Source organism: Brienomyrus brachyistius, chromosome 21 (genome assembly GCF_023856365.1).
Source record: "Brienomyrus brachyistius isolate T26 chromosome 21, BBRACH_0.4, whole genome shotgun sequence".
In the NCBI taxonomy this organism is placed as follows: domain Eukaryota; kingdom Metazoa; phylum Chordata; class Actinopteri; order Osteoglossiformes; family Mormyridae; genus Brienomyrus; species Brienomyrus brachyistius.
Window position 1 is genome coordinate 444,155 of NC_064553.1, and position 26,555 is coordinate 470,709.

The following is a 26,555-nucleotide window of genomic DNA, read 5'->3' on the forward strand; positions in this document are numbered from 1 at the left end:
AGTACAGTGTGGACCTTTAAGAGAGGAACCGGGCATGCTGAGAGTACAGTGTGGACCTTTAAGAGAGGAACCGGACATGCTCAGAGAGTACAGTGTGGACCTTTAAGAGAGGAACCGGACATGCTCAGAGAGTACAGTGTGGACCTTTAAGAGAGGAACCGGACATGCTCAGAGAGTACAGTGTGGACCTTTAAGAGAGGAACCGGACATGCTCAGAGAGTACAGTGTGGACCTTTAAGAGAGGAACCGGACATGCTCAGAGAGTACAGTGTGGACCTTTAAGAGAGGAACCGGACATGCTCAGAGAGTACAGTGTGGACCTTTAAGAGAGGAACCGGACATGCTCAGAGAGTACAGTGTGGACCTTTAAGAGAGGAACCGGACATGCTCAGAGAGTACAGTGTGGACCTTTAAGAGAGGAACCGGACATGCTCAGAGAGTACAGTGTGGACCTTTAAGAGAGGAACCGGACATGCTCAGAGCGTACAGTGTGGACCTTTAAGAGATGAATTGGACTTGATCAAGAATAGTAGCGTTTGCCTTTTTAAACAGAGCCGTGGGTGAGCCCCCACCTCCCCGCATACACGCAGAGTAGCAGTAATCCTGCTCATGAATCCATACACGGGCTTTGGTCCTGTTTGTAAGAAACATGCTGTAAATCCACAGTGGTATTCTCCAGTGTCTTAGGCAGCCGGAGACAGGAAAGCAATCTGGTAAGAGTGTAATTACAGGATCAGCAGACAAAGGCACTCTCGTGATATTGACAAATGCCTGAGATATTAAATGTAGTTTCATCTGCACTTCTTACTTCAATGTAATTACCGAACGGCAAAACCCCTCCGTGTCTCGTACTGCTCCCAGCGCATGTGCTTATCGCAGTCACCATACTGCCTGTGGCACTGGCTTTTCTCAGGCCTGTCATGTCAAAGCTCATTTCGACTTTTGTAATCTGAATTTTCACAGTATGTAATATTTTAAATATACAGTCAGCGACTCTTGGTATGAACCACAAATAAATCATAACAGTATCCAAAGCACACATTCACCATACCACACATTAACCACCCCACATACTAACTTGACCATGTACTCAGTGCACCGCAAATCTCCACTGATTTTACCTGTTTTGTTGTACATAATACCTGAAAATGTGGGATCATGTGGCCATTTTGGATGGCTTTGGCTCCAGGCTGTGGTTCATGTGATGCATGCCCGAGCTCTGGCTAAAGGGGTGTGGTCATGTGATGCATGCCCAAGCTCTGGCTCCCGGGGTGTGGTCATGTGACACGTGGCCAAGTTCTGGTTCCCAGGCTGTGGTCATGTGATGCATCCTTGAGCTCCAACTCCCCGGCTGTGGTCATGTGATGCATCCTTGAGCTCCAACTCCCCGGCTGTGGTCATGTGATGCATCCTTGAGCTCCGGCTCCCGGGCTGAGGTCATGTGATGCATCCTTGAGCTCCAGCTCCCGGGCTGTGGTCATGTGATGCATCCTTGAGCTCCCGGGCTGAGGTCATGTGACGCATCCTTGAGCTCCGGCTCCCGGGCTGTGGTCATGTTACAAGCTGCCGAGTTCTTCCGCACAGCCTGCCCAGGCAGGCACCAATTCGCCTTGTGGGGGCGCCAGTGACCAGCCCCTATTCTCTCCATTTGGGCACTTTAATTGGATATGGATTTGTAAATGACAACAATTCCTATGATAAATGGGGCCCTTGACACAGTCCTGTTGTGCATTTGCATTCCTTGAATAACCACAGCACTAGAATCAGAGTCCGTACCCCCACCGAGTTGTGTGTGTGTGTGTTTGTTGATTGTGTGACCCCCCTCCCAGTACCCAACTGGCCTCGAGGGGACACTGGTCCCCACCAGCCCTTGCCAGCTTCCCTGTGAGGAAGATGAGGAGATCAGGCAGGATCTGCTATATCTGGTGGCCACTCCAGGGGTTCCTCTCGGATCCTTCTTCCCTGACTGGTCTGGCTGGATCAATTCCCATAAACGGCCATGAAGGACGGCAGCTGTTAATTGGGTTGTACACGGACGATACACTGAGAGCTGAAGACGAAGACTGCGATATCGGGGCACGCGGTGCCCCCTCCCACGCTGTGGTGTAAATTACCATCAGAACAGACAGGCAGCACAATCGGGGAATTAGCCAACACTGAGGCAAGGCCTGTCCTATTGATCGGCCTGGGGAAATGTTAGTAAACTGACAATAATGGCCTCCCCCACCAGATGCAGCTTTGACCTCCAAAAGCAATTTTTATAGATTGCTGGCACTGGGAAGCGCGGTTCCTGTGGGCCGCACCTCTGGGTCCGGCCGTGATCCCGCCCCCCCGGAGTTCCTAATGCACCCTTCCATGGATCAGCTGTGACCTGCTCAAAGCCCCCGGTTGGGCAGGCTGAAGGGGGACCACCTTTGGATGTTTCATCTCTGAAAACAGACACCCATTTGCTCTGGTGCTCTGCCCCCTAACCTCAACTTGTTTCATACCCATAGTGTACTGCAGGCTGGGCCCGAGAATGGGTGGTGGCTTCTGCTTAGGGAGACTGACGAGGCCAGTAAATGACAGATGGCTGACCAACAGCCATGAATGGTTTAGAAAGTAGGCACCGATGAGCAAGGCGGAGATCTGGCTATGAACAATGTGGAAGTTACTACTGATGTTGCGGGAGCACTATGTGTTCTGGGGAAAAGGGGGGGTGACTTGGTCCCTACCAAGGTAGAAACCAAGCCTATACCCTTGCCAATCAGAACATGGTTCTGAGCCGTAAGGCATGGTAAAGTGATCATGTGATCAGTAAAGCAGGTTCACTCCTCTGCCACCTTCCTGAGGAGACCGTACCTAGCTGATGAGTTCCCCGGACAGCGGAGGGGGCGTATGCACGCAGGCTACATTCAGAGGACAGTTTAGCGGCAGAGTTTATTGGCCAACGTTGTCACACACAAACCATGAAGCCGTTCCTCCGGGAAACACAAGGGGGGCAAGCCGCAAAAAGTACCCCTAGGATACAGCGTTAATACAAGGGCCACACGCACACTCCGTCACACAGCAAGAGGGGCCCTCCGTGCGTGTGGACGCCAGCCTTTAATATTTTTTAGTTTTTGCTTACACTGAACCAAACATCACAGGATACATAGTTTTTACAAACACAACGCACAGCATCCCGCTAAGCGGCAGCAGGGCACAGGTCCGGGGGGCGGCCACAGGGAGGCGCCCTGCTCCTCAGAGCCGGAGCAGAGAAGCGGCGAGTGTCCAGCAGCGCGGCCTGCGCTGTGAGCGTGCTGCAACCTGACAGAATGAACTACATTTGGAAAGGCTCTGTTCACCATTTCAAATGACGATAAAAATAACCGTTCTGTAACTATTTTATTGTTATACATTCAGACTAAAATTGTTGGTTTTCTTTTTTTTATAGAAAAGGGCTGAAGTGACAACAGCAAATGACAAAGGTGAGACATTTTAAAACCACAAGCGACTACCATTATTAGCACAATATTATATAACTTAAGGGAGAAGGTGTCCAGGGTAGTTCATTCTAGCAGCATCCGCAGAGCCGCGTGGGCGCCCTCCAGAGCTCAGGGAAGGAACAGCGTCTGAAAGCCTCTCTCAAGAGCGGCATCGAGGAGGAACGCAACTACAATTACTGTATATCCAAACCAAAATGTACACTCTAACTCTTCCCAGCTTTATTACCTCAGTCTTCTCCTGTACAATGAAATGCAGCTTCTGCCTTGAGAGGCCGACGCCTGAGAAAAGTGGGCGCTCCCTGGCAGAAGCGCTGGCGGTCAGGCCTGCGCGTATATATACGTGTGAGTGGGCGTGTCCAGCTTCCATGTCATTTATACACAACACTGTAAACATACATAGACTATATTACATGTGCCTGCTCTGCTGTTTCAGTGGGGGGGGGGGGCTTTTTCCTGAACCTGGTCTCTTAACGACAGCACTATAACACCACGAAAAAGAAACAGAGAGGTGAACATGTGGCCAGGGGGGCAAAGGACCTACGGGCGGAGGCGCCTTCTCCCACGTGGGGCCCACGCTGGCCCTCAGCGCAGCCATCATGTCCGACCGGGGTGAAGGACTCCACAAAGACAGCAATGGGGTTGGGGGACGCAAGGACATCCTAGGAGGCGGTGTGGGGTCATGTAGGTGCTGGGGACTGGACCAGCACTGGTCTGGCAGAGCAAGGGCAAGGACACACAATAGTACCTGATACTTCAAATCACACCACCACTAGGTGGCAGCAGCGGAGGCGGTCAGTGGTGGTGGTGGTGGTGGTGGTGGGGAGGGGGGGTACAGGTGTGTAGAGCGGGGCAGCAGAGGTGCTGGGAGAGGGCTGCCATGATAGTAGTCTGCTTTGGTTGCCTCTCCAGCCAGGATTCTTGCTCTCCCTCTTCTGAGAGTCCCTCAAACACGAGTCCCGTCTCATTAAAACAGGAAGGACTTCCTATAAAATCCATGCTGACAACCGCCCTCACCCTCACAAAAACACACTGACAAAGACGCGGGGCGTAGGGGGAATTATGGAGCCGTGGACAGATGATCACAAGTAAACACGTCGCAGATCCCCGGGCGATGTGATGGTGTTGCACTGTGGACAGAGCTTCTTGTTCCCCTGCAGGAGAGAGAGAGGCAAAGGGCAAACTGAAACAGTGATCTGGGGCATGGGAGGGACAGGGGTGAGTGAAAGGGGATGAGGGACAAGGGACAGGGCACGGGGGACAGGGGTGGGGGTGAAGGACAGGGAATGAGGGACAGTGGACAGGAGTGGGGTTTAGGGACAGAGGACGAGGGACAGTGGACAGGGATGAGGGACAGGGGACGAGGGACAGTGGACAGGGATGAGGGACAGGGGACGAGGGACAGTGGACAGGGATGAGGGACAGAGGACGAGGGACAGTGGACAGGGATGAGGGACAGAGGACGAGGGACAGTGGACAGGGATGGGGTTGAGGACAGGGGTGAGGATGGGGGATGAAAGAGAAGGTTTGGGGAGAGGGACAGGTTGAGAAACAAGGAATGGGGTGAATGAGAGGGACAAAGGGGCAGCGATGAGTCACGGGGGCCTCCACACCACCTCGGGAGGCAACAGTTTCCAATCACACGGCAGCTGACTTCCACTGGGTCCTGAAGCATTTATCTAACGGGGGGGGGTCACAATTGGGTGTGGTACCCCTGTGCATCCACCAGGGGGTGGTGCTCACACCTCTAGCTTGAGCTTTTACGCCCAAACAGCCAGACAAGTGAGAAGGAGCAAGGCTGGCCGAGGGATCGTGGGACTGGCGGCTGGACCTGTAACCCAGAGGGCCCGGTATAAAGTTCCAGGTCCAAGAAGGACCTGAGTAGCCAAGGCAACCACGAGTGAGCGAGTCTAATCACAGGATCACTGGGGGGGCTCCAACCCCCTACCCTGGTCGAAAGCGGGGCTTCCCAGCTGCTTCACCAGGAGGACTCTGGAAGCCCCGCCCTCACAGGCTTTAATGAGCACAGCACGGGCACAGGCAGGCCCTCACATGGGCAGGCCGCCGCCACCGCATTAGCTAACGAGGTTAGCGCTGGCTTTGATGGTGCACGCCGCCCGCTGCGCCTTTTATTGCTGTCTTCAGGCAACGTTTTAATGGCCACATTAGTAATGAGCTGCTGCCTCAGCCACCGCGGGCAGGGCGGGGCAGGGCGCTCCCCAGAGGCCTGGCCAGCACATCACAGCCTGCTTATTAATTACTGCTGTGCGCAGCGGCGGCGCTACGTGTTAGCGGCTAATCTGAGGCGGTCCCATGGGCTGGGGACGCGGAGCGTGTGTCCTGGCGGGGGCAAGGAACAGGACCAACACTCCTGAAAATCCGTAAATGTCTGATTTTTTATTTTTGGGCTTGCGGGCTGATGGGGTGGGGGGGGGGGCTTACCAGCGTCCGCAGCCAGCACTCCTCACAGTGGACGTGCCAGCACTGGATGGAGGCCAGGGGCATCGTGTAGGAGTCCTGTAGGGGGAGACAGCGGGCATGAGCTGGGATTCACTCCCCCACACACACAAACACACACAGTCCAGGAGCACAGCATGCGCTCACATTTGGAGTCCAGGTTCTACAAGAGCAGAACAGAGCGTGACACTGCTAGATGCAGGGGGGTGGAGCTGCTGCCATGTTGCTAGACAATTCTGAGAGTTTAAAATCACAGAGAAGCTGGCCACCTAACAGTCGTCTCCTGAAGAATCACTCTGCTCACAAGGCTTGACTGAGAACTGAGAGCCAGCCACTATTAATACCTCCGAGGAACACAAGGGGGCAGTACAGATCCACCAGACACGGCACCCAGGAAGACGGTAACGTTTTCACAGCAGACTGCCAAGGCTCCACGACGCACAGCAGCACTGCGTTTAAAACGTCTTCAGGGGCCCTGATGGCCGCGGCGGATTCGCCGCAAATGGCGGCGTGATCTACATGCACTCGGTGTCCACCAAAGCGCCCCAGGAGATGCGGGGAAGCTTCACGATCAATATGGACAGCGGGCGGCCACCATCACTGCAGGCTCCTGCTGACCTTCTGCTAGCGGACGTGGCACTAATTGCTGTCGTTTCAGAAAGTCAAAGGTCACGCTCTGGGGACGGAGCCCGTGGCCAGAGATCCGGGGCCCGAGTGGATTTCAGGGGGGTGGGGCCAGGAGAGCAGGGGTGGGGGGGGCAGGAGCGGAGGGAAGAGGACAGGACAGGAGAAGTCGGGAGGTCCACAGGGTTGGAGCTCTTCCCACCGGGCACCTCACCATGCAGATGAGACACTTGTAGCGATCTCCACGCAGAACCTGCTTCTCCAGCTCCCGGATGCGAGCCTTCAGGGCCTCGAAAGTGGTAATGGTGGACTCCTCCGTAATCCTGTGGGGGGGAGAGGTGGCTGTAGTTATACAGGTACTCCTCCCGGCCCTCTGTGACCCCCACAGAGCTCTGGGTACTGCCCTGCCATCGCCAACAGACCGCATACTCTAACCCCATAGTGGTTACTGTGTCACCTGGATGGACGATCACGCGCCAGGCCTTTGTTACCGTGCCAACGTGACCCAGGCGGTAACTCGTCACCCCATGTGGTGAATGTGCTTTTAACAGTGTCTGCAGCACATGAAGACGCAATAACGGAATCAATAGATCCCAGCATCGACTGCGCAGCTGAGCCGGTCATTTTCTGGCTGGAAGAAACTTGATTGATTTCCCATCACACCAGTGCTTCCACTGCGTGCAACCCACTGGTCAGCCTGGGGGAGGGGGGGGTGCTTAGGACCCGGGTGAGGAACATCAGCATCATCATCAGGAACATCAGCAGAGAGGCACAGCCAGCATCTCACACAATGTCTGTCGGGAGGCCCAAAGGGATTAGCTAGCGGACCCTGAGGGCTCAAAGCCACCGGGGGGCATCACAACGCTCATTTTTGCGCCCCGCCATAGCCATACACCAAGTCCAATGGAGCGCGATCCTGCATTACAAAGACCAAAGGTGACAGACACAATGTGTGCGTGTCTGTGAGCATGTCTGTGTGCGTGTCTGTGAACACACACGCCTACTTCAACAGCTTCATCAGTGGTGCCGCCCAGAGCATGACCGCCCCACATCCCCATAAACCTTTAATATCTTTCCTTATTAGTGTGGACCTTGTAAAAGAAACATTTAGCCTTGATTAGCGGCCTGCCAGTAACGGCGTGCAGCTCAGCATCCAGTGTGCCAAGCGACATAAAGTTTGTTTTCTTTACAAGTCCATAAATCAGCGCTGACGGCCAGACGGCCAGCAGGGCGGCAGCAGAAATGCAGGGCTGCTCTCTGACTCACGCTTGCTGATTAACTTGTGTCTGTCGAGGATTTACTGCAGAGCTCACTGTGAGCCTGGTGCATGCAGTGAAAAGCGGGCTGTGCAGTGCAAGGGTGGGGACAGGCAAACCAGTGCCTCTCACCTTAACCCGGCCATCCCCCACCAGAAAATTATTAGGGCTCATCGTGTGACGAATAGAACCTCTGAATGGGGAGGAGGGGGGGGGGGGGGATTTCCTCTCCCGCCTCTGCTCCTGAAACGTGCCTGGCATAATCTGCCGGGCAGCTCAGCAGACAACGTTCCGAATTCCCATAGTGCCTTTCCTGCAAATCCGATCTGGGAACAGAGTTGATCTGTGGGCGGCAGGGGCGGGGGGGCATCACCAGTCGTCATTTATAAATTGAGGACAGATTCAATTATTTGTCGGTTACATGGAAATCTCTACAATCGTTTCAAGCTGAGCATGAAATTTAGCAGCAATAACGTTGGCGACACGGGCAGCATCATTTATCTTGTGTGGAAGGAGCGAGAGAGTGAGATCGTTACCCTGGCAGGGTGGGGGCCGGGGGGGGTCACACGCAAACACACACGGTAAGCACCCACACGCCATCGGCATAGAGGGGGTCTAAGGAGAGATTTGTTGGTCCTGGGCCCTCTGCGGGGCACAGACAGCGATGTGGCAAACAGGGCGGCCCCGGGCCCTCTGCAGGGCACAGACAGTGATGTGGCAAACAAGGCCGGCCCCGGGTCCTCTGCGGGGCACAGACAGCGAAATGGCAAACAAGGCTGGCCCCGGGCCCTCTGCGGGGCACAGACAGCGATGTGGCAAACAGGGCGGCCCCGGGCCCTCTGCAGGGCACAGACAGTGATGTGGCAAACAAGGCCGGCCCCGGGTCCTCTGCGGGGCACAGACAGCGAAGTGGCAAACAAGGCTGGCCCCGGGCCCTCTGCGGGGCAAAGACAGCAGTGTGGCAAACAGGGCGGCCCCGGGCCCTCTGCGGGGCACAGACAGAGATGTGGAGAAAGGCCGGCCCCGGGCCCTCTGCGGGGCACAGACAGCAGTGTGGCAAACAAGGCGGCCCCGGGCCCTCTGCGGGGCACAGACAGAGATGTGGAGAAAGGCCGGCCCCGGGCCCTCTGCGGGGCACGGACAGCAGTGTGGCAAACAAGGCGGCCCCGGGCCCTCTGCGGTGCACCAACAGAGATGTGGCAAACAGGGCAGCCCCGGGCCCTCTGCGGGGCACAGAGATGTGGAAAACAGGCTGCCCCCGGGCCCTTTGCGGGGCAAAGACAGCAGTGTGGCTAACAGGGCGGCCCCGGGCCCTCTGCGGGGCACAGACAGAGATGTGGAAAACAGGCCGCCCCCGGGCCCTTTGCGGGGCACAGACAGAGACATTGTAAAAAGGCCGGCCCCGGGTCCTCTGCGGGGCAAAGATAGCGGTGTGGTAAACAGGCCGGCCCCTAACCCACATTACAGACGGTATTAGATAAATATGGGTGTGTCAAGTCTGGGCCACGCTAAGCTAATAACGCTAAATCAGGGCCAATCGGCTTGTTTACTCTCCCACTGACATCAGACAGCTGCAGTGATTCATGCCCCAGTGGACTAACGTGTTTAAACGCCCCCCCATCACGCAGCAAGCCCTCTCTGCGCAGAAGGGGGGAAAGGGGGGGGGGGGCAACTCCGCCAGAGCAGATGAATCAATCTTAGCTGTCAGACTGCCGTTGGGTGACTTGGAAACACAGCACTGCCTCCTGTGGCTGATACAGGCACACGCACACAGAGACACAGACACTTAAATACACACAGACCAGACATACACAGACCACACACAGACCATAGACATACAGACCACACACACATATCTCGCACACAAAAGCAGACATACATAGATCCCACACAGACCACAGAAACACGCATACAGACGATACAGACATGCAGATCACACAGACATAGACACCACACACACATACACAGATCACACAAAGACCACAGACGCAGACATACACAGCCCACAGATACACACACAGACACATGCATACAGACCACACACACAGATACGCACATAGACCACACAAACACAGACACCCCTTCTGACATTTTCTTATCTATTCCGGAAGCATCTAGATGGGAGGGGGGATCGATACCCCGCGGAGGAGTCGCCTGCTGGCCAGTTATCTGCACCAATATTTAATATGTGCGGCATCGGCCAGACTGTCACTGGGATCAAGGGGCCCGTCAGTGTGCCGCCAGGCCCGGGGCCCTCACAGTGGGAATGAAGCAGGCAGGGCCTGCTCCCCACACTGCCTCCCCATCAATGCGCGATGACCCCAATCAGCAGCCACAGGGGCGGCCTGGCACACCAGTCTGGGGGGCGGGGCCCCACACATTCAGGAAATAGGTTTGTTTGCAGGCCTGTGGCGGAATATGGATGAGGACAGGAAGCAGGACTGAGGGGGGGCAGGCTCCGTGTGTGTGTGTGTGTGTGTGTGTGTATGTGTACATGTTGGGGGGGCAGGGGGGTGCAGCCAGTCCCACTAATGACCAAGGAAAACCCTGATGTATGAACACAGACTGGGGCACTCCAATTTAACCTGACTGGCCCGTCGCCCTGTGGGATATTACCCAGCATGCTCTGGGGCAGAAACGCGCCAATGTGAAGTAAGAGCCGGTGGGGGCAGCAATCGGCTAGGTGCCTGTCGCCATCAGGGATATTACCCAGCATGCTCTGGGGCAGAAACGCGCCAATGTGAAGTAAGAGCCGGTGGGGCAGCAATCGGCTAGGTGCCTGTCGCCATCTGGGATATTACCCAGCATGCTCTGGGGCAGAAACGCGCCAATGTGAAGTAAGAGCCGGTGGGGCAGCAATCGGCTAGGTGCCTGTCACCATCAGGGATATTACCCAGCATGCTCTGGGGCAGAAACGGGCCAATGTGAAGTAAGAGCCGGTGGGGCAGCAATCGGCTAGGTGCCTGTCGCCATGTGGGGTATTACCCAGCATGCTCTGGGGCAGAAACGGGCCAATGAGAAGTAAGAGCAGGTGGGGCAGCAATCGGCTAGGTGCCTGTCGCCATGTGGGGTATTACCCAGCATGCTCTGGGGCAGAAACGGGCCAATGTGAAGTAAGAGCCGGTGGGGCAGCAATCGGCTAGGAGGCATCTGGGATATTACCCAGCATGCTCTGGGGCAGACACGGGCCAATGTGAAGTAACAGTTGATCGGACTGCTGCTGCGCCTGTCCCCCCCAGTAACAGCCTGTCTCTCCGCTGCCCCCCTCCCCCAGTAACAGCCTGTCTCTCCGCTGCCCCCCTCCCCCAGTAACAGCCTGTCTCTCCGCTGCCCCCCTCCCCCAGTAACAGCCTGTCTCTCCGTTGCCCCCCTCCCCCAGTAAGAGCCTGTCTCTCCGCTGCCCCCCCTCCCCCAGTAAGACCCTGTCTCTCCGCTGCCCCCCTCCCCCAGTAACAGCCTGTCTCTCCGCTGCCCCCCTCCCCCAGTAACAGCCTGTCTCTCCGCTGCCCCCCTCCCCCAGTAAGAGCCTGTCTCTCCGCTGCCCCCCTCCCCCAGTAAGACCCTGTCTCTCCGCTGCCCCCCTCCCCCAGTAACAGCCTGTCTCTCCGCTGCCCCCCTCCCCCAGTAACAGCCTGTCTCTCCGCTGCCCCCCTCCCCCAGTAAGAGCCTGTCTCTCCGCTGCCCCCCTCCCCCAGTAACAGCCTGTCTCTCCGCTGCCCCCCTCCCCCAGTAACAGCCTGTCTCTCCGTTGCCCCCCTCCCCCAGTAAGAGCCTGTCTCTCCGCTGCCCCCCTCCCCCAGTAAGACCCTGTCTCTCCGCTGCCCCCCCTCCCCCAGTAACAGCCTGTCTCTCCGCTGCCCCCCTCCCCCAGTAACAGCCTGTCTCTCCGCTGCCCCCCTCCCCCAGTAACAGCCTGTCTCTCCGCTGCCCCCCTCCCCCAGTAACAGCCTGTCTCTCCGCTGCCCCCCTCCCCCAGTAACAGCCTGTCTCTCCGCTGCCCCCCCTCCCCCAGTAACAGCCTGTCTCTCCGTTGCCCCCCTCCCCCAGTAAGAGCCTGTCTCTCCGTTGCCCCCCCTCCCCCAGTAAGACCCTGTCTCTCCGCTGCCCCCCTCCCCCAGTAACAGCCTGTCTCTCCGCTGCCCCCCTCCCCCAGTAAGAGCCTGTCTCTCCGCTGCCCCCCTCCCCCAGTAAGAGCCTCTCTCCGCTGCCCCCCTCCCCCAGTAAGAGCCTGTCTCTCCGCTGCCCCCCTCCCCCAGTAACAGCCTGTCTCTCCGCTGCCCCCCTCCCCCAGTAAGAGCCTGTCTCTCCGCTGCCCCCCTCCCCCAGTAAGAGCCTGTCTCTCCGCTGCCCCCTCCCCCAGTAAGAGCCTGTCTCTCCGTTGCCCCCCTCCCCCAGTAAGAGCCTGTCTCTCCGTTGCCCCCCTCCCCCAGTAAGAGCCTGTCTCTCCGTTGCCCCCCTCCCCCAGTAAGAGCCTGTCTCTCCGTTGCCCCCCTCCCCCAGTAAGAGCCTGTCTCTCCGTTGCCCCCCTCCCCCAGTAAGAGCCTGTCTCTCCGCTGCCCCCCTCCCCCAGTAACAGCCTGTCTCTCCCGCTGCCCCCCCTCCCCCAGTAAGACCCTGTCTCTCCGCTGCCCCCCTCCCCCAGTAAGACCCTGTCTCTCCGCTGCCCCCCTCCCCCAGTAAGACCCTGTCTCTCCGCTGCCCCCCTCCCCCAGTAAGAGCCTGTCTCTCCGTTGCCCCCCTCCCCCAGTAAGAGCCTGTCTCTCCGTTGCCCCCCTCCCCCAGTAAGAGCCTGTCTCTCCACTGCCCCCCTCCCCCAGTAAGAGCCTGTCTCTCCACTGCCCCCCTCCCCCAGTAAGAGCCTGTCTCTCCACTGCCCCCCTCCCCCAGTAAGAGCCTGTCTCTCCACTGCCCCCCTCCCCCAGTAAGAGCCTGTCTCTCCACTGCCCCCCTCCCCCAGTAAGAGCCTGTCTCTCCGCTGCCCCCCTCCCCCAGTAAGAGCCTGTCTCTCCACTGCCCCCCTCCCCCAGTAAGAGCCTGTCTCTCCACTGCCCCCCCCTCCCCCAGTAAGAGCCTGTCTCTCCACTGCCCCCCTCCCCCAGTAAGAGCCTGTCTCTCCACTGCCCCCCTCCCCCAGTAAGAGCCTGTCTCTCCACTGCCCCCCTCCCCCAGTAAGAGCCTGTCTCTCCACTGCCCCCCTCCCCCAGTAAGAGCCTGTCTCTCCACTGCCCCCCTCCCCCAGTAAGAGCCTGTCTCTCCGCTGCCCCCCTCCCCCAGTAAGAGCCTGTCTCTCCACTGCCCCCCTCCCCCAGTAAGAGCCTGTCTCTCCACTGCCCCCCCTCCCCCAGTAAGAGCCTGTCTCTCCACTGCCCCCCTCCCCCAGTAAGAGCCTGTCTCTCCACTGCCCCCCTCCCCCAGTAAGAGCCTGTCTCTCCACTGCCCCCCCTCCCCCAGTAAGAGCCTGTCTCTCCACTGCCCCCCTCCCCCAGTAAGAGCCTGTCTCTCCACTGCCCCCCTCCCCCAGTAAGAGCCTGTCTCTCCACTGCCCCCCTCCCCCAGTAAGAGCCTGTCTCTCCGCTGCCCCCCCTCCCCCAGTAAGAGCCTGTCTCTCCGCTGCCCCCCTCCCCCAGTAAGACCCTGTCTCTCCGCTGCCCCCCTCCCCCAGTAAGAGCCCATCAGCCCACAGATCCACACACAGCCCCTGACAGCTTGCTCAGCGAGGCCGTACTTCTCAATGTCGCTGTTTTTGCAAGTCCTGGGAGTGGCACCCGAGGCCCCACTACTGTCCTGCTTGGCTCCATCTCCGTTACTCGTGGAGGGCATTTCTGTGGGGGGGGGGGGGAGAGACAGCAGCAGAAGTCAGGGAGCAGGGGTCAGCAAACATGCGAGAACTGCTCACGCACATGGAAGCCGCACACAGACTCCGCAGAAGGAAGGAGGCCTTACCGTCGCTGGCCCATTTGGAGAACTCAGGGGTTATTCTGTGGGTCGGTGTCCCACCGCTGTGAGATGAAAGAAAGCAGAGGGGGTTATATAGGTGGGTGGGGGACAATGAGTCCAGGGTGGGGCCAAAGGGTGCTGGCTTACTTCAACACGGCACCCCGCAAGGCCTCGCGCTCCTTGGCCTCTCCCTGGTCCTCTCCAGAGCATGGAATGATGTCTGCCTCTGTGTACCTGTAGGGGGCGCTAAGGAGGCAGAGCACAGAGGTAGAGGAGGGCTAGAGCCAGCATCAGGGACTGTAAGGATACTGCGCCTTGCCGTATTCCAGCGTGTCGTCACCGTCAACATCAAGGTCGGCATCACTGTCATGGCTCTCCTTGGTACTGCAAGTTGCGAAACCAGTGCCTGGGGAAGGGGGCAGCAGAGAGACAAGGTCTATTGGGGGAGGGGGGCAGCAGAGAGACAAGGTCTATTGGGGGAGGGGGCAGCGGAGAGACAGGCTCTTACTGGGGGAGGGGGGCAGCGGAGAGACAGGCTCTTACTGGGGGAGGGGGGCAGCGGGGAGAGAGGGTCTTACTGGGGGAGGGGGCAGCGGAGAGACAGGCTCTTACTGGGGGAGGGGGGCAGCGGAGAGACAGGGTCTTACTGGGGGAGGGGGCAACGGAGAGACAGGCTCTTACTGGGGGAGGGGGGCAGCGGGGAGACAGGGTCTTACTGGGGGAGGGGGGCAGCGGAGAGACAGGCTCTTACTGGGGGAGGGGGGCAGCGGAGAGACAGGGTCTTACTGGGGGAGGGGGCAGCAGAGAGACAGGGTCTTACTGGGGGAGGGGGGCAGCGGAGAGACAGGCTCTTACTGGGGGAGGGGGGGCAGCGGAGAGACAGGGTCTTACTGGGGGAGGGGGCAGCGGGGAGAGAGGGTCTTACTGGGGGAGGGGGCAGCGGAGAGACAGGCTCTTACTGGGGGAGGGGGCAGCAGAGAGACAGGGTCTTACTGGGGGAGGGGGGCAGCAGAGAGACAGGGTCTTACTGGGGGAGGGGGGCAGTGGAGAGACAGGGTCTTACTGGGGGAGGGGGCAGCGGAGAGACAGGGTCTTACTGGGGGAGGGGGCAGCGGGGAGAGAGGGTCTTACTGGGGGAGGGGGGCAGCGGGGAGAGAGGGTCTTACTGGGGGAGGGGGGCAGTGGAGAGACAGGGTCTTACTGGGGGAGGGGGCAGCGGAGAGACAGGGTCTTACTGGGGGAGGGGGCAGCGGGGAGAGAGGGTCTTACTGGGGGAGGGGGGCAGCAGAGAGACAGGGTCTTACTGGGGGAGGGGGGCAGTGGAGAGACAGGGTCTTACTGGGGGAGGGGGGCAGTGGAGAGACAGGGTCTTACTGGGGGAGGGGGCAGCGGAGAGACAGGGTCTTACTGGGGGAGGGGGCAGCGGGGAGAGAGGGTCTTACTGGGGGAGGGGGGCAGCGGGGAGAGAGGGTCTTACTGGGGGAGGGGGGCAGTGGAGAGACAGGGTCTTACTGGGGGAGGGGGCAGCGGGGAGAGAGGGTCTTACTGGGGGAGGGGGGCAGCGGGGAGAGAGGGTCTTACTGGGGGAGGGGGCAGCGGGGAGAGAGGGTCTTACTGGGGGAGGGGGGCAGCAGAGAGACAGGGTCTTACTGGGGGAGGGGGGCAGTGGAGAGACAGGGTCTTACTGGGGGAGGGGGCAGCGGAGAGACAGGGTCTTACTGGGGGAGGGGGCAGCGGGGAGAGAGGGTCTTACTGGGGGAGGGGGCAGCAGAGAGACAGGGTCTTACTGGGGGAGGGGGCAGCAGAGAGACAGGGTCTTACTGGGGGAGGGGGGCAGTGGAGAGACAGGGTCTTACTGGGGGAGGGGGGCAGCAGAGAGACAGGCTCTTACTGGGGGAGGGGGGCAACGGAGAGACAGGGTCTTACTGGGGGAGGGGGCAGCGGAGAGACAGGGTCTTACTGGGGGAGGGGGGCAGCGGGGAGAGAGGGTCTTACTGGGGGAGGGGGCAGCAGAGAGACAGGGTCTTACTGGGGGAGGGGGGCAGCGGGGAGAGAGGGTCTTACTGGGGGAGGGGGCAGCAGAGAGACAGGGTCTTACTGGGGGAGGGGGCAGCAGAGAGACAGGCTCTTACTGGGGGAGGGGGGGCAACGGAGAGACAGGGTCTTACTGGGGGAGGGGGCAGCGGGGAGAGAGGGTCTTACTGGGGGAGGGGGCAGCAGAGAGACAGGGTCTTACTGGGGGAGGGGGGCAGCAGAGAGACAGGCTCTTACTGGGGGAGGGGGGCAACGGAGAGACAGGGTCTTACTGGGGGAGGGGGCAGCAGAGAGACAGGGTCTTACTGGGGGAGGGGGGCAGCGGGGAGAGAGGGTCTTACTGGGGGAGGGGGGCAACGGAGAGACAGGGTCTTACTGGGGGAGGGGGCAGCAGAGAGACAGGGTCTTACTGGGGGAGGGGGCAGCAGAGAGACAGGCTCTTACTGGGGGAGGGGGGCAACGGAGAGACAGGGTCTTACTGGGGGAGGGGGCAGCAGAGAGACAGGCTCTTACTGGGGGAGGGGGGCAGCAGAGAGACAGGGTCTTACTGGGGGAGGGGGCAGCAGAGAGACAGGCTCTTACTGGGGGAGGGGGGCAGTGGAGAGACAGGGTCTTACTGGGGGAGGGGGGCAGTGGAGAGACAGGGTCTTACTGGGGGAGGGGGGCAGCAGAGAGACAGGCTCTTACTGGGGGAGGGGGGCAGTGGAGAGACAGGGTCTTACTGGGGGAGGGGGGCAGCGGAGAGACAGGGTCTATTGGGGAAGGGGGCAGCGGAGAGACAGGGTCTTACTGGGGGAGGGGGGCAGTGGAGAGACAGGGTCTTACTGGGGGAGGGGGCAGCAGAGAGACAGGCTCTTACTGGGGGAGGGGGGCAGCAGAGAGACAGGGTCTTACTGGGGGAGGGGGCAGCAGAGAGACAGGCTCTTACTGGGGGAGGGGGGCAGTGGAGAGACAGGGTCTTACTGGGGGAGGGGGGCAGTGGAGAGACAGGGTCTTACTGGGGGAGGGGGGGCAGCAGAGAGACAGGCTCTTACTGGGGGAGGGGGGCAGTGGAGAGACAGGGTCTTACTGGGGGAGGGGGGGCAGCGGAGAGACAGGGTCTATTGGGGAAGGGGGCAGCGGAGAGACAGGGTCTTACTGGGGGAGGGGGGCAGCAGAGAGACAGGGTCTTACTGGGGGAGGGGGCAGCAGAGAGACAGGGTCTTACTGGGGGAGGGGGCAGCGGAGAGACAGGGTCTTACAGGGGGAGGGGGCAGCGGCAATACTGCACGTGTGCGATCCAGTTTCACCCACCAGCGTCGCGGGTAAAACACGTCACAGACACAGCAGCTTCATACAGACGGCACCGCGGATTTCAGCCATCAAATAAAAGAGGCCTTTCAAGTTTTATTTGGTGCTAGCAGCTGAGCAGAGCAGAGCCTCTCCCTCACATGTGTGAGCAGCAGCCCGCCGGCATGCCGCACAGCCGGGACGGGAAGGAGCCCCCCAACAGGGGGCACACGCCACTACAACCTGTGCTAAGCGGGCTTGTTTAATCAGGTGATTGGGAAAGGCCCCAAGGGCGGCCCTCACAGACAAGCAGGCAGGAACACAGGCATGATCACCATGGCCGGAGCGCATGACGGGACACGGCTGTCAGGCGGGCAGCTCGGCACACTGCCCCCGAACAAGCCGTCACTCAGGCAGCCAATGAGACAACAGCTGCCGGCCCACGGACACACAATTACCCCTTGCGGAGACAGGAGTCAGCGCGTGTCACGCTCGCTTAGGATGATAGGGATGGGGACAGAGATGGACGTGGAGGTGACACCAGCAAAGGGGACGTGTTCTGTGGGCGGAGGGGGTGGGGGCGCCAGCAAACAAACCCAGGCAGAGTCAACAAATTCCCACCTTAATTGGACAGCAGAGGGCAGTGCAGCGGTAATTAAGCGGCATCCAGGGAGCTGAGGGCGGCCCCCCCAAGGCTGACGGAGGCGACGGACAGGGTCTCTCCCCGATCAGCGCCCATCGCTCCATCTAACCAGCCCTGGCAGGCAATCCGAGCTCTGCCAGAAAGGTCAGGGCCACTCTAAGCGCCTTTCAGTCACATTATGCATGCGCGTTCCCACGATGCCCCAGTCTGGCTGACAAACAAGCCACAGCAGGATAGCACAGCCTAACTCTGAGCTGCACAGGTGGCAAGCAGCCCATCCAGAGGGGGCATGACGGCAAATATCAAGGTGTCAATCTGAGCCGGACGCCATCTTTAAAAAGAGGCAGGTAGGGGGCGCTCTCCAGGCCACCAGAAAGGCCTCTCTTTGGTCCCCCCCAGTCACGGCCTCAAAGGAGGGGAGGGGGGCAGCTGGTCCCAGGAGGGCTCCCTGTCTTTCAAGGCAAATCCTCCTTTTCTGGGGGGGGGGGGGCTTTTAAGTGTGCGCGTGCCTCTACAGAGGAGGGCCTCCCTTATCTGGATCCTATCAGACAGCCCCCGTCAGGCCGGGAAGAAGCCTCCTTTGCTCATTAGATGAATGGATGGACGGATCGTTTCTGCAAACAGTTCAATCTAGATGAAAAATTGATCTGTGACACCTCGAGTCGGGCCGGGCTTCACAGCGACAGAAGGCCTGCAGATTCCGGCTTTGTGATTCTGCTTCTGGCGGAATTGAACCGTGAGGCTTCAGGGAGGAAAATCGATGCTTTTAAAGCGTGTTTCAGGAAGAAAAGAGCACTTTGAACTTATAGCTCCACATCCAACAGGAGCCGGCCGCAGGTCACCAAGTGAACTTCTGAGATGGTGATTGGCCTGATCCTGGCGTAAATCACACGTTCGGAAGGTTACCAGATCAAACACAGAAGGGGATTTGGCATCTGAGCTGAGAAGGCCGGAGACGTCGCAGGAAAGCCCACGCAGCAGCAAAGCAGCACGCGGTGCCCATGAACCAGACCGACCAGGCTACAGCAGACCCAGAACCCAGACGTCCGAGCAGGCGGCAGCGTACCTCTGTAGCCCCCCTCTAGCAGGGCACTGGCTCGCACCCGCTTCTGGCCACACCACTCATACTCCTCGAAGCGCGTGCCGTTCTCGCCGTCCAGGTCAGCGGCGTCGTCGTCAGGGTGGCATGCACCTTCCCGCTGCAGGACAGAGCCCGTTAGCGCCTTGCTCAGGCCGTGTGGAGAATGACAGACACAGGCATCTTCAGAAACATCTGGAACAAATCGGCCGAGACTAAAGGAAGCGCGAGAAGCAATAAGAGGGGATGACGAAAATAGGCTGAGGAAAGAGACATTCAAGATGGAGGAGAGATAGAGGCAAGTCCTCGGGCAGAAGCTAGGGAGCGCTACCCGGTCACACGTGTGGTTCAATGGTATCATGGTATCCATCAAGCCCACCCCACAGCCATAAATGACGGCACAGGTCAGCCGGACCGTGTTCAGTACCAGTGCTTTCTGGCACTCTACAGCAGGAACAACCTCATCTCGCTAAACAACCTTAATTAACTCAATAAGACTCAGCGCTGTGATTACTTAAGTGCCGAGGTTCCCTGATTGAACACGGCGGCCATGAGGAGCAGGACTGGGCTGAAAGAAGTGCAAAAGCTGTCCTTACCCCCAGGGTCTGTAATGTCCCCTCCCACCCCACTACACAGGCACTCCTGAGGGCCAGAGAACATCTGGATCAGCCATGGGCCTCAAAAACAGTCAGAAACTGCTCCAAGCCAGTGAAGAAGAATAGGCGCCGGGGGGGGGTGCAGCCCCAAAGGCAGAGGTGCAGACGGAGAGGGAAGGAGGGGGGGCGAGAGCGGGGTGGCCGGCCGGCTGCGGCGCTCCCAGGCTACCTGGAGCAGACACTCCTCCACATGCCTACTCATGTGCTCCTCGGTTCCGGCCAGTGGGCGGCTGCACAGCGGACATACCTGCCCATCGTCCGCCTTCCGCCGCTTCATCTTCCCGATGCGGGCTGCAGGACACACAGGAAGCAGGAAGCACGTTAGCCGCCATCCCAGCATGCACTATTTGGGCAAAGAGGAAGTGTCCCCACCCCACACAGTCCTCTCATCATGTGAGGGGGTGTAGCACCTGTGAGAGGGAGTGCCCCCCCCCTCACCCCGACTTCAGGGACATAATTAGGAATTTAACAGAGCGGGACAGAGCCAGGGGCCGTAACTCTCCGGGCCTCTCTCTTAACTGCAAATGGGCCACGGGGACATTAAGTTTTAGGGGCTGGGATGGGGGGGCGGGGCCATAATGGCGGCGGATCATAACCCTTGCACGATGGCGCCATGGTAACGGTGACGGTGCCGTTAAATTGAGAAAGAAAAGCCAGATTAATTAGGCACAAAAAGATTTTTATTCCATCCTTTTAAATCAGCCCAACTTCTGATGTGAGGTAATAAAGATGAACGGGTGGGGCTTAGCAACGCGCAGGACGGCCCCCGCCGTACAGAGCTGAAGGCAGAAAGGCGCTTATCGGAGCAGAGAACGAAGGCAGAGCCACGGACAGACAGACCTATGTGTGTGTGTGTCTGGGGGGGGGGGTCATACTGGACTGGCCCTGACATTAACACTGGCTGCTAACCTCCAAACACCCCCAGGGGGCGCTGACATCAGTGTGGGGCTGCGGATGGATGGGGTATGCTCTTACCGTGGCGACTGCAGCAGGGGGCAAGGGGGGCTCCGTTGTGCGGTTGAGGGGGGGTAGTTTTGACACTTTCCTTGGCGTAGCGCCTGCACCAGCAGAGGGCATCGACTGTTAACATACCAAGAAGGCAAGGGTTAACGGATCCTCTGCTTGTGAAAGCGCTAGGCCGGGCGGGGGGGAGTGGGGGGCACCACACATGCGGACACCCTGCACCTAAACCAGAGAACACCCCCCAGCTAAAACCAGCCACACAAGAGAGACGGCATCTTGGAAGGAGGGGGGTGTGTGTGATCTCACTCATCGATTTGGGGGGGGGGCTGGGCTGCTCAAAAACCCATAGCGGGGACCTGGATGGTTTGGAGTAACGTAATGCTAAAGCCTTTACCCCAGACCTAACCTTTAGCTAACCTAGGCATAACCCTAGGCATAAAACTAGATACCTCTCTTTAGTAATTATCTGTCATTTCTTTATCAAGGATGCTGCACATGTACCTGCTCTAATCACCCATCCACAAAACACACATGTTACAGACAGCTCTATGTGCGGGGTGATGGCACGGGTCTCTGCCGGAGGGGGCGCCCGGGTGGCCGGCCGGCCGCTGGAGCCCCCGCCGGGGGCCCCTGTGAGATTACCGTGAGCTCTAAGTGCGTCGTGTCGGGGCACCTCTTTGCGCTAGAGGGCTCAGAAAGCCGTAGGCGTACGTACCATTCAGCCGGGTCTGCCTGTTTGCCCTCACTCGTAGGAAAGTCTGGGGACACAAGGAAGCACACGGCACACGTTAGCAAACAGGCCGCCCCCTCCCCCGCAGGCTCGTGCCCTCCCCCCACAGGCCCGTCCTCCGCTACACGCGCGTACCCGCTTCTCCTGCGCGCTCCCGCAGCTCCCCAAACTCACTGCGGCACAGAGCGGCGCGGGCCGCCGACGCTGAGGCCACCGTAGTTCGGGAGTCCGCCTTCTGGGTTTTCAGGAGGATGCAGCGAGATTGAGAGTCGGCCCCTCAGCGCGACAGGCGCTCATTCCACAGCCGCCATCTTGCGTTTCCGCATCACGTGACGCGCGCGGTCTCAAACCGGAAGTTGAAAATGAGGCCAGCGTGATTCGACAAGCGGCCGCGAGGGGACGCCAAGAGCGCGAACAGCACCGCGCGCGAGTAACTAACATTTCCGTATTACTTTCACTTCTTGTTGCAGATTTGAGGATTTTTTTAATCCAAAACGATTTACAGCTTTGTATCCATTTAAACAGCTGTTTCTTTACTGGCTAAATTCAGTCCGCGGCTTTCTCAAGGGTCCATCTGCAGGCGACTGCAAGGGACCGCAGCCTTCCAGTTTAATCTGTTTAAGATGCGGTTTAACCTCAACACCACATGATTTGAAACATAAGGGTGACACTGCAGCCGCTTTTGTCCTCGGTAACATGATATTAGATATTAGAGCATTAATCTGGGTGAGTCTTGGTATAAAATGCGCACCGGGCAGCCGTGGTCGTGCTCATCTGCCGTACATGATGGATAGTTTAACAAAAAGCCTGATTACGGATTAAACTAAAAAGCTTAATTGACATTTTCACTTTTACCGAAAGGTTCCGGCTGCTTGTATAATGATATTTTCCATGGCTCCTAATAGAAAAATAAGGCCACTTCTAAAATGAAACTTCTCCCTGTAGGCTACACTGATCAATCTTAATGTCAGTCTCCGCCGCGCTTTAAAAGAAGGAAAGGCAGTTGTAAAATGAAATTTTTCACTATCAGTTTTATTTATCGAATACAAGATTCGCAACTGTAGGTAAGGCGGAATCTTTATTACGGGAAAACAGCATGTGATTTGGGATTGTCTGTCTACATCGATAGCATAAGCATTTAGTAATAGATTGGATTTGAAACGAAGCACAGTCCATCAGTTAAGGCGGGGATGACGGAGCCGGTTCGGCTCAGCCAGAGCTGGTCATGAAAACATCTCAGCAGTCAAGGACACTGTGAACAGCCGGGCTGATAACGCTGGCTGCGCAGCATTACAAATTAGCCTGGGGGCAGACTTGATGGATTCATTTATACTGCGAGTACATGGGGGCCACAGGTAGAGAAACAGGAGCTCCATGAATGAGAAGCAGGAATTAAGCAAAGGGCTATTTAAAGATATAACATCCCTGGACAGAATATTAACGTGACAGAATAGTAACGTTTCAGCTCTCCCCTGAGGTGGCAGCCTCTAGCCGTGTTTGCTCAGTCGTGATGCCGGACACGTTAATCTCTGTGGAGAAGGTTCCCTGTAACATTGTGTATGTGTGTGTAGCATGTCCCATCCCCGTAGGGCTGCCGAGCTCCCTGATCCCGTGCTTACCTGGTACCTGTCCGAGTGATGCAGGTCCTCCGAGGACAGGGGCGAGAGCACGGGTGACTCCCCCTCGCGCTTGATGTGCACAGACAGCAGCAAGGACTGGGGGGACAGAGGCCGTCAGATGGAGCCAGCGTTAAGCTGGCTGTGAGGGTGTCCTACACGCATGTCACTCAGCCCTGCACACTGTACAGTCCCACTGCCCGAGAGTCTCTGTGCCTCCATCCTTCACATGAGTTTTATTGTGGGCAGAAGCAGAGTGGAGACATATTGCCTTGTCTAAGGAAGCCCTGATCTATGGGCCACTTTTTATGGTTCTGGTGTAAAATATTTGTATTTACAATACAGCTCAATTAATCAAAGCGAGAGCGAAGAGCAGCGCTTCACAGGCACCAAGGCTTAATCTAATATTAATACGTGAGAAATGGTCAGCTTCCTTTGTGGGGACAGTAAATTAAGTGTTATTCACGGCCGTTTATGCTTTTGTACCACAAGGTCAGCTGATAATTTATCTGTGTGTGTGTTTGGGGCTGTCCTGCGGGCTGCTGACTGCCTGGGGCCGCCCTGCTCCGTCCCAATGCCTGTGCCATGAGTCTGTCCCATGACCCAAACGCTTTTGGCTCTCCTCTGGATCCTGCATTAACGTCGACGACTTCTGCCGTCAGTGCGGTGTGAGCAGGTCACAGCACACGTGTGCCACATGAAATGTCAGCATGCCTGAACGGCATGCGAGAGTCCTGGTGCACGCTCAGAGTGCCTAGCGGCACGCACGCTCGCATTCCGGGTGCCCCGGGATTACCCGGGGCAACGGCAGCCGTGGAATCACCATGGCGATTGGGAGGAGGTGCCGGGGGCGCTCACGCAGCAGTGGGTGAGGTTAATCCTCCTAGGGCCAGCACCGCACGGCTGTCTGCCCATCGGCACGTCTGCAGCACGTGCAGGGTCGTACGGCAGCACCCCCTCTGACTTGGCACCTCCACACCTTTGGACGCCATGCTAGATTCTGAGGCTTCCCTTTTCTGTCCCGCTGGGTAGCTCAGATACCTAGAGCTCTGGCTGTGGAGCAAGCTAGGCCATGTTTAAGGCTGAGAATCCAGCCCTGGGGGGGGGGGGGGCTCAGACACATGACCCTGTTCCACAGTTCAATGCAACAGGGAAGAACAGCTAATAGTCATATTCAAGGGTGACTTTTGAGTGGTTTAGCTCATAAAAAATGGCCTTTACAAGGTGCAATAATCATCAGGGGAGACAGATCTTTAAGAAAATAATTCATGGCTTGTTTGCCCTCTGAGAGGAGAGTCGCCATGGGCAGCCGGGCAGCTCTTAATGGCACTAGGCCCATCAATCGTCACTCTGTCCCCTCCCTCTGCTCTCAGGGAAAACATTGGTCTTCCCTTGGAAATTGTCCCCCTCTGTGCAGCAGCGCAGAAGTTGGTAGCTCTGCCCCTCAAACCCCAACATCAGCTGGGACTCTCTCTTCTGCATGGTGCCTGTTTGCCACTTCAGGTCTTCAGACCAGATATCTGAAGGAGTGTAGTTCAATGGCAAGGTGACATCTAAGAGAGGGCCCTCTAGTGGTTGCGTGGTCTAGTGGCTAAGATTCCCACCCCCTAACCTATGCTGTGATAGGCTCAATCTCAGCCAGGTCAGTGCTGTTGAATGGATTGTCCTAATGACACACCTATAACCTGTCCAGACTGTGCCTGCACGATGATGATAATTATGGTTTTTATCACCTTAAAGTGCCTCATAGGCAGCTTTACTGAGATGAGTGACACGGCTTGCAGTGCTAATGGTGAGCAACTGTGTTGAACACATGCATTAAGTGTCCATGTTGAGCACCCGCGTTGAGCATCTGTGTTAAGCACATGCATTAAGTCTTCGTGTTGAGCACCCGTGTTGAGTGTCTGTGTTGAGCAAATGCGTTGAGCATCTGTGTTGAGCACATGCGTTAAGTGTCCGTGTTGAGCACATGCATTAAGTGTCCATGTTGAGCGTCCACATTGAGCGTCTATGTTGAGCACATGCATTAAGTGTCTGTGTTGAGCACCCGCGTTGAGCATCTGGGTCCATATTGAGCATGGGTCCTTACCTTGGGCGTGCCGGGTGCTGTGCTCACATCCTTGTGTGTAGGGTTCTTACTGTAATGGAGAGAAGGGCAATGGTAAGTATTCTACAGGGCGGTGCTGTCCTGTGGGGTCCCTGCACCTTAGTGCCGGGCTCTTGCACACACCGTCATGGGAGCAGCGGCTGATTTAATCGCCTTCAGATTTAACGCCCCCCACCCCCAGGGGCCACAGAGAATTTGAAACAATTACTGTCCAAAGTACGACAACTAAGCAGATTTGGGATATAATTTTTTTATTGAAGTAATCATTCTCTGGATTTCCCCGTCCCTCTTGAAGCGAGCGTCTGGAGGAAATAAATGATTTGCCTCTGATTTGATTTGTCAGTGAGGTGCCCTGGGCATTTAGGTCCATGAAATATGTTAAGAGCAATGCGGTGGCTTGTAAACATGGCAGCGCGGCCCCCCCTGGAGGGCCCCCTAGAGGAGCCCGGCTCTCTAACCACATCAGATCAGAGGCCCGGACGTGCCACTTCCGGGGGTGACTGATCAGGAGCCCCTTCCCCCCCATCCCGTGTCTCCTGTAGATGTGCCTGCCGCTTCTCTTACTCTCTGTCTATTTCTCTCCTTCACTCTCTGCTCCACCTCTGTTTCACATGCTTGTGCCTAGTGGTCCCATGAGAGCGGGTGGATATTCCCTGCCTTTCTCCCTGTGTTCTGTGCTCAGTCTTGCTGTTTGTGGACGGTTTATAGCTTCTTTCGCACCTCAGGAATGCCAAGCTAGGCTCCTGGCTGTTCTCTCCGAGCCTCCTTTCTGCTGGCCAGGGTCACAGATATGCATTTATGTGCCTGAATATCGATGAGCTGCAGGGCGTACCCTGCATCTTCTGTCACGCTCCAACCTCCTTTCAGTGCCATCTGGCATGATAGAGCACATGAACTGAGCCGGGAGGTGAGGGCAGGGAGGCTTGGTGAAGATCGGAAGCAGGGAGGACGGAGTTTTGCAAGTGAAGTGACAAGGACCAGAGTCACAGGGATAAGGACGACCGTGCATAACCTTCCTGAACAACTGTGGGAACCTCTAGCTGACAGGAGAAACACATTTCTGGAAAGTTCTCCCTGTCTGTGTGTTCCGTCGCCGATCCTGCGACGACCTTCCGTGTATGTGAGCTTTGGGTTTGTCTCTCAGATCGTCCAGGAGCCTCAGGGGAGTCGTCATGGGGGGAGGGGGGAGGGGGTGGGCAGGTGAAACCTGTTTCATGCCGAGGGGCTTCCTTGGGGGGTAATAAGTTACAGAGGGCCAACGCTCACCCCCAGGCACTGTGATTGATCTGATGTGGAGGAGAGGGCCTGAACAAATCAGGAACAGGCCCTGAGAAGGAGATAAATCCCCAGCATGGGCCGCCGGCCGTTTGTGAGATAATAAACACACTCCCCTCCGCCGTAAATCCCCTCGCCGCCAGTGTAATCGGCGCTGTCCACACTGCGCCTCTGCTTCCCTGGTTCTCGGCCATCAATCTGGACCAGTAGCACCAGCAGCAGCCTGGTGGCATGCCTAGGGGGTTTGTGATGGGATTCAGACCGTGTGCCCCCCCCACCCCCCAGCTGACACCGGGCAAAGAGTGCAGTGGGCTGGCAAGTTAGGGGGCCTTTAATCAGTCTGATTGTTTGCCAAAAATCACCGTAACCAGGTGATTCTCCTCCCCCTGCCTCACCTGGCCTGCAGGACAGGCAGCCTCCCACCACTAGACAAGTCCCCTCCCCCT

At 57.8% G+C, this 26,555-nt stretch overlaps 1 protein-coding gene across 5 annotated transcripts in view; it reads right to left on the bottom strand.

Moving 5' to 3' along the window:
* Positions 1-2,892: 2,892 nt before the first annotated feature.
* Positions 2,893-26,555, bottom strand: part of rnf220a (ring finger protein 220a) — a 103,458-nt gene continuing 79,795 nt past the window's right edge. For 2 of the 5 annotated variants that reach the window (XM_048989600.1, XM_048989601.1), the window contains exons 4-16: positions 24,817-24,865; positions 22,731-22,826; positions 21,097-21,139; positions 20,394-20,498; positions 19,588-19,709; positions 18,751-18,883; positions 14,048-14,144; positions 13,886-13,972; positions 13,745-13,800; positions 13,527-13,623; positions 6,760-6,868; positions 5,907-5,981; positions 2,893-4,618 (exon numbers count right to left, since the gene is read on the bottom strand). In XM_048989600.1, coding sequence (XP_048845557.1) covers positions 4,547-4,618; positions 5,907-5,981; positions 6,760-6,868; positions 13,527-13,623; positions 13,745-13,800; positions 13,886-13,972; positions 14,048-14,144; positions 18,751-18,883; positions 19,588-19,709; positions 20,394-20,498; positions 21,097-21,139; positions 22,731-22,826; positions 24,817-24,865 — 1,141 coding nt within the window. In that variant the 3' untranslated portion in view covers positions 2,893-4,546. The remainder of the gene's footprint in view (positions 4,619-5,906; positions 5,982-6,759; positions 6,869-13,526; positions 13,624-13,744; positions 13,801-13,885; positions 13,973-14,047; positions 14,145-18,750; positions 18,884-19,587; positions 19,710-20,393; positions 20,499-21,096; positions 21,140-22,730; positions 22,827-24,816; positions 24,866-26,555) is intronic. The other 3 variants (XM_048989602.1, XM_048989604.1, XM_048989603.1) reach the window with 3 other exon arrangements.